The sequence below is a fragment of the Cynara cardunculus genome (assembly GCF_001531365.2).
Source record: "Cynara cardunculus var. scolymus isolate 2C chromosome LG 7, CcrdV1, whole genome shotgun sequence".
NCBI lineage: Eukaryota > Viridiplantae > Streptophyta > Magnoliopsida > Asterales > Asteraceae > Cynara > Cynara cardunculus.
The window spans coordinates 2,910,713-2,922,572 of NC_037534.1; the positions used below are offsets into that span (position 1 = coordinate 2,910,713).

The following is an 11,860-nucleotide window of genomic DNA, read 5'->3' on the forward strand; positions in this document are numbered from 1 at the left end:
AGAGAGAGAGAGAGAGAGAGAGAGAGAGAGAGAGAGAGAGACTTGGGATTACGTGAGATCAGTCTGTTTTCATAAGACACTGAGACCACCTTTTTACACTTGAAACTTCACAGCAAACACTGTGAAAGTTCAACTTTTGTTTATCTTCACAACATTTTGCTGTGAAATTTCAAGTGTAAAAAAATGATCTCACAGGTCTCATAAAAACAGACTGTCTCATGTGAACCCAACCATATATATATATATATATACATATACATATGTATGTATGTATGTATGTATGTATGTATGTATGTATGTATGTATATGTAGGGAAGGGTTCAAATGAGAACACATTCATTTTACGAGAATGCGATAACACTCTTTTACTATAGACAATCACATGTGATACTATTGTTCTATCATATATGATACACATGTGATACTAAATCAGAGAAGCGAACAATCTTCGACGTGATCTTGGTTGCAGGCCAAGTCGCCCTTACACCACTAAGCCCCATCACAAGTACTATCACATATGATAAGAGTGTTGTTGATATGATACTATAATCAATCAAGACCATTACATGTGATGCTAAATCATAGACGGAGACAATCTTTGACGCGACCTAAGTCGTAGAACACGTCCACCGCACATCATAGGGTCCTTTCACGCATATTATCACCTGTGATAAAGGTGTTCTCACGTTCTTATAAAATAAATGTGTTCTCGTTTGAACCTCCATCTATATATATATATATATATATATATATATATATATATATATATGTATATTATATAATAAATAATTAAATAACATTTACATTTCAATTAATTTGATCCGACATGTTTGTTTTCACCAAATAAAGGCAAGTGGTAACCTACCCCTACCTTACCCCACTACAAATCAAAACAAAAACTAACCCTTTTTAATGTCAAAACCCATTTCACATTAATAAAAAAAAGTATATTTATCACTTCAAAGTAATTAGCTACTAATACCTATTTTAAGCATAACTAAATATTATTGGGTTAGACGATTGTTTTAGGTTTAAGGCATTACAAATAATATCAGAGTCCATTCTTATACATCAGGATGGTGGGGCATACCTCATTGGGCATGATGAATCCTTAATGGGAAGTGGGTGTTTTCAATGATTCACATATGAACTTTTCTTTCACCAAATTGTCATCATATTTAGTTTTCTTATTTATACATTCCATTATATATGTATGTATCATATATACAGGGGCGGTTCCCGCCCTTAAGAACTGGGGGGAAAGGTACCAGTCAAAGACCAAAACGTTTGTTGACTAGCTTAAATTTTCTATTTTTACCCTCAGTCTCCTATGACCATATGCTTCCCTCCCCAAGTCCCATCTAACATATCCACACTCCATTAATTTTTTGGATCCGTCACTGCATACACACACACACACACACACATATATATATATATATATATATATGTCACCAAAAGGGCCCGTAAAAGAAAAGGTTTACGCCAATAATACAACACCCTACTCAACTTTTCTTTTTGAAACTGACCCGCTTAGGAATAGAAATAAAGGTGTCGTGATGATGTCATTTTAAATGCTATAAGACTACTTGATACCAAAACGTAACCTTATAGCCATCTCTTTATATTATGATTTACAGTAAGACATTTTTTTACTTGTGATGAAATTAATGGCAAAATAACTACAAATGAATGATAAAAAAACATTGTATAAGAAAAAATAGTTAAATATTAGGAAAAAAAAATGAAAATGGCCGACCCCCTTACGCATTTGTTCAATAAAATTTGCAACGTCTCGTATAAATTATATATTTTTTCAGTGCACAACTACTTTTGTTTTCTTCTGAAACAAACTTGCCATGCTAAATTATCAAAAATACGTCAACATACGAGTGATCTGTACAGTATTCCTTGGTTTACTCATATCTCACAGTATCCCTGATATCATGAAAACCAAATACCTAAGAACTGCTATAGAAAATTATCGTTTTAATTAGAATCATGTAATTATACTTGTCCTTTTCTTTTTCGTGATAACCTACAAAATTCATTCCGTTTCGAGTAATAATTAGATGACGTTTGTTTGAAAAAAGAACACTTTATTCATCTTCTATGTTTTATCAGATACAAAGTTGGATTTATAAGACCGTTTGATTTTTCTGTGAAAATAACATAAAATCTTTTATGTGGACAAAAGATAAACTCGTGTATTATCAGCTTTTCACAATATTACTGATTTTGTTTTCAAAACCTTTATCAATGAAAAGTGAAATAAGGACTTAGATTCAGACTTCAAAACTATTTAAAAACAAACAACACCTCAACATTCATCACTGAAAGTATGCTCACATTTAACTGAATGATTCAAAAATAAAATATTTAAGGGTCATTTATACAAATACTTACCCGATAAGCGCTTAACGGTAAGAATTAATATTGTCACTAGCCTTACCGGGTAAGATTCTAGCCCACTACAATAGAATCGTATGTAATAATTCACCTAGTAAACACTAATCGGATAAGAGTTATCATCATCACTTACCGGATAAGACAATCGGTCTTCACCATCAGTCTTATCAAATAGGATTTTTGGTCCTTGTCATGTTCATTCGGTAAGATAAATGACCTGGTAAGCAGAGACGGACGTATTTTTTTTCCAAATAATGATACCATTTAACTATAAGAAACAAATATAGAGATATTTTTCACAAAATCATCATCGATGGTTAATTAATTGATTTTCATATCCAAACCTTTTATTGTAATTTTTTTTCATAACCATAATAAATCTTAAATTAAAAGCTATAACTAAGAAAATAACACTAACAATATTCAAACTTGAGTATGGAGTAAAAAGAAAAGTCTTGCAAGTCAACCTTATCAAGAGAAACTTGTATCCTCGTTATAGTTTCAAAATATAATATGGTTGCACACAACAAATTGATAAAATGGCATGCACTTTCACGACCCTATAATTTTTTATACAATTGAGGAGTGACCTGCACCACCGTATCCGATACACGGGATTCATTCTTTTCGATAAATGCTTATCGGATAAGCATTTAATAAACTGTGTCTTAATTATTAAGAACAAAATGGAGTGGGAAACATAAATTAAAGTAAAGAGACATCTTTATATTTTGATGACGTTAATCTACCAAAACGACACTCTCCCGGCCGGTTAACCGGAACAAAATTTTAAGGAGGAAAGAGAAAGAAAAATAAATGGAATTTTCTAGAAAAAAAGCTAAATATAGCCGATCAAACTTGCTGAAGATGATCGGCGCCGGCGCGGGTGGCGGTGGGTGGAGTAGGCTTAGCAAGGTAGGTGGGGTTGATGTCTCCGGGCATCACTATAACGATCTTCGGCTCCATTTCCGGCGACAATTCCATACGAAACTCCGGCACGGATTGCTTTTCTTGATCACCGGTGGTGTTTTCCGATGAATTCTCCGACGAAGAAGAAGAATATGGTTTCTTGTACGAGCATACTAAGATGATCAATGCACATGCTATTAGGGTTAGCATGAGAGCCAGACCTCCGAACAGGTACGGTATCGGAGAGCTCCACCGGAATCCGGTGGCAGCTGCGGTGGCGCTGACGGCGGCGGTGGTGTTTTGTGTTGGTGGTGTCATTTTTTGGGGTCTTTTTCTATTGGTTTGTTTTGGAGTGCAATGAAAAGGTTGAATTGTGGGTGTATTTATATCCAGGGGAAGTAGTACTGTAGACTCCCTCTTTGTAACAGTGCATGGATTAGGATCAAGTGGTGAAATGACTAAACTACCCCTGGTATCAATTGTGAAATGACTAAACTACCCCTAGTGCTTAAAAGCAGGGTTTTTTTCTTTTCCTTTACGGTTTCTTTACTTGCTCATAAAGCACTACTTTTGGAATTATATTCCTAATTTCGGCTTATATTATGCATTTAAACCATCTTTTCCCAATAATAAACACTTCACTAGCTTATAATAAACAATTCAGTATCAACCTCAGATCAGATGTCATCGATTTGAGTCCTACAATGTTACTGAGAATTTTCTTAACTGTTATTCAAACAGATTTTTCTCGGGTTTTTTCAATGATTCACATATGAACTTTACTTTAACTAATTTTTCTTACGTTCTCGTGATATTTAGTCTTTCTTGTTTGAATTGACCCCTAAAATTAATAATACCTACAGGGTTTAAAATATCTGTTAAAGTTTACCTGTTATGTCATATATATAATGCGATTTTTCTTGAACCATCGCCAACAGGACACTAAAAAGAAAAAAGAAGAATCATATTGTACGAAAAAAACAAAAGCATGGGTATTTTGGTAATTTAACATTGATCAATATTGTTGTTGCAAGCAAGCAAATGGAAAGAGGGAAGAAAGGGAGTGTAAATTAAACAGCCCACGATAACGTGTCACTTTAGGCAAGATATCACTTTGTTTCCAAAAATTTCCCCATTAACACGATAAATGGTTTATGTTTTTTCCGTATTTTATCGACTTTTTAAATTATTTTAAATTAAAAAATATTTTTTGAAGTATATAATATTTATATACGGTAAATAGAATAAATAAACTCACACATCTTCTTCACATTTGATGAAGTTTAAACATCTGAGAGTCCTATGAGACAAAAGATTCATATACCACTAGACTAAAGTAAATAAAATAGCATAACTGTTAAAGATGTTCTTAATATAATAAAGATAAAGGATAAAAACCAGATGTATATAAATAATAATACAGATAAAAATAGTCAGATACGGAGAGATAATGACTTGCAAGTTTGGTTGTTTATATATATTCTGGGGGCGCCATACACGACGCATTTAATCATGCGAAATTTGTTGGGTATTTATCATCTAAAATTTAAATAGTAATAAAATGAGAAAAATATAAATAAAAAAGGGTAGTGGAAAATTACGTAGGAAGTGGAAGGACCTCTTAGATTCCAATATTTGAATTTTATATCACAATATCTGAAATTTCTCCATATGCATCAAATTCACACCAACTCATTCTTTTCAATTTTAAACATGTACATAATTAACAGTTATGTTATTTTATAAATTATAGAGTAAAATTTTATTCCAATAATTATGTTAAATTTTTTTTTTAGAAAAAAAATATATAACATATCAGTTGAAGATAGGGGTGCTTATGAGTTGAGTTGATCGGGTTAAAGACATTTGAACAACCCAAACTAATGCTTACGGTTTAAAAAAATTTAACCCAAACCAAACCAAAGTTTACGGATTGGTCGGGTTAGTCCGGTTAGTCGGGTTGATACTTTGATATATTAAGATATTCTTCTAAGCTTGAATATGTTATTTCTCTACTAATAGTTTCTTTTTCATCATTAATCATTTGAAGACATAGAATTGATATAAGTGAAATACATTATCAAATATTTATTAAAAAAATACTTATAGGAATAAATTAAAAAAAATGGGAAAATTTAAATATGCAATTAATAAATATTTTTGAAGACAACAATGAAATTAAGAAATTGGTGCTCGATGATGATTATACATTCGTCATAGTTTAATAACAAATTTATCAATTATTTAAATATTTAAAATACAAATAAAAAAATAACTAAGGAAATATTCTTGAACGTCATAGATTTTTGTTATATATATATATATATATATATATAGTTTGTTTCAAATACAATTCATTGTATTTGTACAACCAATACAACCCAATAAATTGAGATATTTATAGAAATGATGAAGGTTCATTTATTATGATCTGAATATTTATGGAAGATGAATATGGTTCATTAATTATGATCAATACTTTATATTAGAAAACAATCAAAACTTATATGAAATCACATATTAACCAAATGATATATATATAGAGTTTTTTTCAAATACAATCCGCATTTATACAACCAATGCAACCCAATAAATTGAGATATTTATGGAATGATGAGATTCATTTATTATAATTTGAATATTTATGGAAGATGAATATGGTTCATTAATTATGATCAATACTTTATATTATAAAACAATCAAAAATTCTATTTAATCACATATTAATCAAATGAAATGAATGGTTGAAATTGAGTTGTACTGGTTGCACAAATGTCATGGGTTGTATAATAACCAACTTATATATATATATATATATATATATATATATATATATGGTTCATTAATTATGATCAATACTTTATATTAGAAAACAATCAAAACTTCTATGAAATCACATATTAATCAAATGAAATGAACGGTTGAGATTGGGTTGTATTGGTTGCATAAATGTCATGGGTTGTATAATAACCAACCTCTATATATATATATATGGTTCATTAATTATGATTAATACTTTATATTAGAAAAAAATCAAAACTTCTATGAAATCACATATTAATCAAATGAAATGAACGGTTAAGATTGAGTTGTATTGGTTGCACAAATGTCATGAGTTGTATAATAACCAACCTCTCTCTCTCTATATATATATATAGAGAGAGAGAGAACTTGGTTCAAATACTAACCGATAAATTTGTGTTAACTATACTAACCAAGCCTAACCAATCATATTCCATCTTTACTTTATGTTCAAATATAACTCATATATTAAATACAAGGGTAATTAGGTAATTTGATCTTTATGTAACCCCCTAATAATTAATTGGGAGTTACAAATCTTAAAGATCTCACTAATTGATCATGATATAATTCTGAATTTTATCTTCATACGTGTTCATGATCGTAATTTTCAAGTGATGTTCTACATATAATTATATTATTTTTGTAAGTGTAAAAGATTTCTGTATCGTCCGAGTAATATGAATAATTCTATTGTAAAACATATTGACAACAATAGAAATGACAAAGTTAAAATCGTCTACGACTACGGTCGGAATTCGAATTCTGATAATGAAGAAGATGATCAAAGTGTTCATATTGGTAAGTGATTAGTATAACATTTGAATTCGTTTAAATGAACACATATTAAAGGCAATAGATGTTCATATCGATACATATGCATAATCACATCACATGAATATGAACAGTATATGTGATTCATGTGAACACAAGCTTCGTAGGTGTTCATGTATATACAACAGAGTTGGCTCCTGAATATACAGAAGATGTTCATACAGTTCACATGTTGTTCATATGTCTAATCTTTTTTGTTTGATGTGTTTTGAGGATATACACTAGTTGTTCATATGTCTGACAACTCGTGTATCAAAGATAGATTACTTTTTACCTAATATCCTTTGATATTTTGTTCACATATGTTAATTGAAAATATTAATTTAATAATTAATTTTTAAATATCATTAAATAACAACCGTTTATATTCAAATTAACGGCCATGATCGGTTAACAAAGTTAACACGATAATCTTGGTTAGCATTTGAACCAGCCCATATATATATATAGAGGAGCGATTAAATGAAAACCACCCTCATTTGTACAAATTGTACAAACCACACTCATACGTTGATTTCATTGTTTAATCTTATGAAATTGTTTCATATAATACTTTTTTTGATAAATTTGTTTCATATATGGTTATGAAATTGTTTCATATAATACTTAATGAAATTTTAATAAAACTGTTTCATGTATTTTTCTAAAATTAAAATAATGAAGATGATAATATCCATGATTAACACCTTCCACAATAAAAATGGTTAATCATCCTCTCATAATTACAAAAAAAGAACAAAATGAAAAATTATGATTGGTTGAATGTGGTTTTCACGGTTTGTATAAATTGGGTGGTTTTTATTTGAATGCTCCCCTAACTTGTGGCTATTTCTATAGAGTTATAAATTTAAGGGTTAAAATTGTATTTTTAAATTTTGAGATAACGTATTTTCTAAACTTTCATTTTGGTATCTAGGATGTAAAACTTTAAACATTTAAGTATCCAGATAACTAGTTGAAGCATTAACCGGTTATCATGCTGATGTGACAAGTGATGTGGTATCCAACTCAGTATTATTTGTTTTTCAACCCAATTTCATCCTGTCACTTGCCACATTAGCATGGTAACTGGTTAATAATTCAACCGGTTATTCGGGTACTTAAATATTTAAAACTTTAAGTCTTAGGTATCAAAATAAAAGTTTAAAAAATACATTACTCAAAATAAGAATCAAGTTAAATACGTTACTTTTTCATGCAATTTACCTTAAAAATAAATACAAAACAATGTATGAGAACGAATAGAAACGATTGCAACATGATATAAAATTATTTATTATAATAAATATTTATAATATAATTTTTTCAAACATAAACATATCAACAAAAACAATCATGTTATAATATTATTTTAAATATATTAAAATTAATATGAGGATTTTCTTTAATTGGGTTCTAGAATTTGAATAAAATTTATTCATCCATATATATAATCCACTAAAGCAAGCACCATACTTAATTTGGTTATTCTATTTATGCCACTACTTATAAATAGTGCTTATTATTAAAGCTAAAACAATTTATTTAATCAAACATCCTATCAGAAAAAGAGTTAAGATGAGAAGTGTAATAAAAGATCTGAACTCTTGATCATTTTTAGTCTAAAACCAGCCTATGAATTGTGTTTACAAATGAATTGATTTGGTGCTTATCATTATTGTTGATCTAGTAGAACTCTTTAATTAAGATTGATTATCAAGGGTGGAGATCCCCTCTTACCCTTCTCACCATAGACGAAGTATCGTGTGAGAATATGAGTCAAGGTAAGAAGAGATTTGGATCCTTGATCACTTATAATCGTAAATCGACACATGGATTGCGCTTTAAAATAGAATTGATCCAATGTTTCTCATTATTATTGATATAGTGGAACTTTTCAATTATGATTAATCTAAGAGTGAATATCCCTTATTATCTTTCTCACTATAACTCTAATTCTCACAAAAACCCAACCCTCCCTCCAAATAGATAAGATAATAACTGAATTTTATTTGGTTATTTGTTTTTAACCAATAGCGGCGTGTTTTGAATCAATAGCAGATCATATAAAGGTCAATCGACGTGTAGCACATCTGGCAAAGGGGTGAAACAACTTTGTTCAAATACAAGATATTCCGGATTTGATCTCGGCTCCTCGTTAGTCTCAGTAGCTAAGTGAGTAAAAAAATTCCCCATCACATTAATATCCTAGAGTTGAACGTGAGTTTCGTATGAGATTGATTGAGTTTGTCAGTAATTCACTTTTTTCCTCAAATAAAATAAATATTAATTGGATTTAGATTGGGCTTTGGTCTATTTCAATGATTCGTTGCCTTTCCCTTTTTTTCATGTTAGGATTTATTTACTGGGCCAATCCACGGGCTTGGGCCGAACTGAATTTTATTTACCCTTTGCATTATTAATTCAAGAGTTTTTTTATTTATCTCTTGATAAAAGATGAATCTTGTTTGATAAAAAAAAGTCTGTATTTTAATAGTTATATAAAACTCTCAGAATGATTTTGTATTATGGGTCTTTCTTAACCTTTCAGCACCCTAATTTCGTTGTAAATAATTACCAAACAATTATATTTCATTTTGCACTATATGATGAGACTCTTATTTTGACGATTTAATGATTCTGCACTAAACCATTCAGCAACTGTCAAACAAAGTTTACGTTTTTTTTTCAATGGTTTGTTAAAACTTAAAAATTAGATTTGTATATTTTTTGAAATTTACTGTTGTTTTTATTTTTATTTTTATGATTTATAATTTAGTATGGTTTCCTTGAATCGAGAACACGAGTTTCTATTATTTCCTCCGTAAAAAAGTATTTCAAGAACATACTATTGAAAAACAAAAATTACAAAACATAGAAACCTAAAATGGTAATTTCACAACAACAAAGATGAAACTTGTAATTCTTATCAGGTAACGGCGGTCCTCCGCTTGCTGCCGCCGATGGTCGTCGGAGATTTCACCCGTTTCTGCAATTTTGTAAGGTAATAACTACTTGCCTAGTTTCTCAAATTGCATGTATCCGTCTATGTGTTCTATATCTAGACTCCTTTTAATTGGTAAAAACCGGCTATCATTTGAGGAATTGACAATAATGTCGAAAAATTTCTGTTATGTTATGTTTTTGATTGCTTGATTTTTGTCTAGATAGAGCATATTTGGTCCTTAGACTCGTAAGACCTGCACTTTGACTTTGAATGAACAGTGCTGCGCTTAGGGCGATTTGGTTGGTTTTCTATTAAGTTGTGTATGGATAAGGTCCTCCTTAAGCTCGTTAAGCTGCTAACAAGCATGTCCTTAGACTAGAAAATGGCAAAATGTGGCTCGACTACGATAAAGAGAGACAATTTTGCAACCAAATAGGTGTTTCTCTGTGCGTGTAATCCTCAGGTGTGATCTGTTTGTTGCTGCAACTTAATGATATTTTTCTGCTTGGATGTTATTCCATTTTGAAAATAAATATTTGTTCCAAAATACGAGCTATAACCGTAGGTAATGTAAATCAAATCGAATTCTCACGTTTCCTCACAGTGACTTGTGTACTCGAGTCTTTATGAGTTTTGAAAAGGTGGACTCTAACCTTTGGAACAATGTTGCACAATATGATTATGCTTTTGATTATGAGTGTTATGATCAAAAGGATGTGGTTGTTTCCTTTGGCAAAAAAGAAGCTTCATTGATTGACTGATGAACAGGGTTATGATTGATTTCAAAACCATAATTGTAATTGAACCCACTAATACTATTGCATGACTGAAGTAGGTTTTTGGTCTTCCCAAAACTGAAATGAGAATTAAATCCAGATTGAGGTTTGATAAGCTTGTGGTTGAAAGTAGCTAATGACATATGGAGGCACTCGAAGTCGGGAGTCAGGTATGCTTGTGAATTCATACTGCATTAGAGATGAGCCCTAAACACCTGATGCAGTAGGAGGCTAGTAGTGAACTGAAAACATTATTTTGTTGAAATTGTTGACAGTTACATCCTGTTTACTTAGAGTATGAGATCATCTTCTATGGAGGCTTATAGATCATTATTTTTTATTTTCGCATTTTTTCATGCCTAGTGTTTGCTGATGCAGTTGAATTGGACTTCTTTCTTTTCTTATAACTCAATTTTACTGCAACTAGTATCCATGCATCTTTGTCTGCAAAATGATGATGGAGGGAATAAGGCTGAAGGTTTAGGATATACATGACATGTTTCAGAAATTCAGAAAACTATTAAGAAAGTGGTGATATCAAAAGTGTGTTGATGCTTGATCAATGAGATTTTGAAATTTGTTTAGTGTAGTGATGGTAGTCTCATTGGGGTCCAGTGGTATCTAGAGTGAGGAATAAGGTATTGAGCTATGTGCTCTGCAGTGAGAACCTTCTTTTACCACTTTATTCTGATCTTGGACTTAAAAGGTGAAAAAGTGCAAACATTCCTGCCACTATCGGAGTTTACAAAAGGGTAAAAGTTTTCTTTTGCGTGTCTGTGTCTGTTGGGGGGAGGGTGGAGGTATAGAGATAAATATCAATATGAATCTTTCTTTTTCCTGTATAGTGAAAGATCTGTATGGATGTTTCTGCAGTTCATCATAATCTATTGTCACGTGTTGAGTTAGAGTTTAATATTGTAAAGCACCGATGTACTACCATTTCCAGGATGACTTGATTAGAACCTGCAGGACTAGCAATATAAATCACCTTAAGGACTGTAGCGGATCATACAGGCAGATCTATGTTTCACCTGAGTCACGAGGAGTACCAAGAAACAATCGATTCCTGTTCAGACATTGCTTTGTGAAAGTTTAACATTCTTTTGAAAGTTTAGTCTAGAATAATCATGGACTGAAGTAGCATGTGGGCCACGAAAATGAGTAAATTTATGCGAAGTTACAAATTATAGTTTGTTTTTTCTAC

General features: G+C 30.9%; 1 protein-coding gene and 1 long non-coding RNA gene across 2 annotated transcripts; one reads left to right on the forward strand and one right to left on the reverse strand.

The window, feature by feature from the left end:
- Positions 1-3,057: 3,057 nt before the first annotated feature.
- Positions 3,058-3,661, reverse strand: LOC112515819 (protein GLUTAMINE DUMPER 6-like). The gene has a single exon (XM_025122757.1). It carries the CDS (start codon positions 3,634-3,636, stop codon positions 3,262-3,264), a length of 375 nt encoding a protein of 124 aa, XP_024978525.1. The 5' UTR covers positions 3,637-3,661; the 3' UTR covers positions 3,058-3,261.
- A 6,140-nt stretch (positions 3,662-9,801) lies between these two features.
- On the forward strand, positions 9,802-11,077 carry LOC112515886. The gene is made up of 2 exons (XR_003069557.1): positions 9,802-9,937; positions 10,716-11,077. It is a non-coding gene; the product is annotated as an uncharacterized LOC112515886 (long non-coding RNA).
- The last annotated feature ends 783 nt before the right edge of the window (positions 11,078-11,860 follow it).

Bases quoted from the DNA above. Each gene is read 5' to 3' on its own strand.
- LOC112515819 (XM_025122757.1), bottom strand. From the start codon at position 3,636: ATGACACCACCAACACAAAACACCACCGCCGCCGTCAGCGCCACCGCA.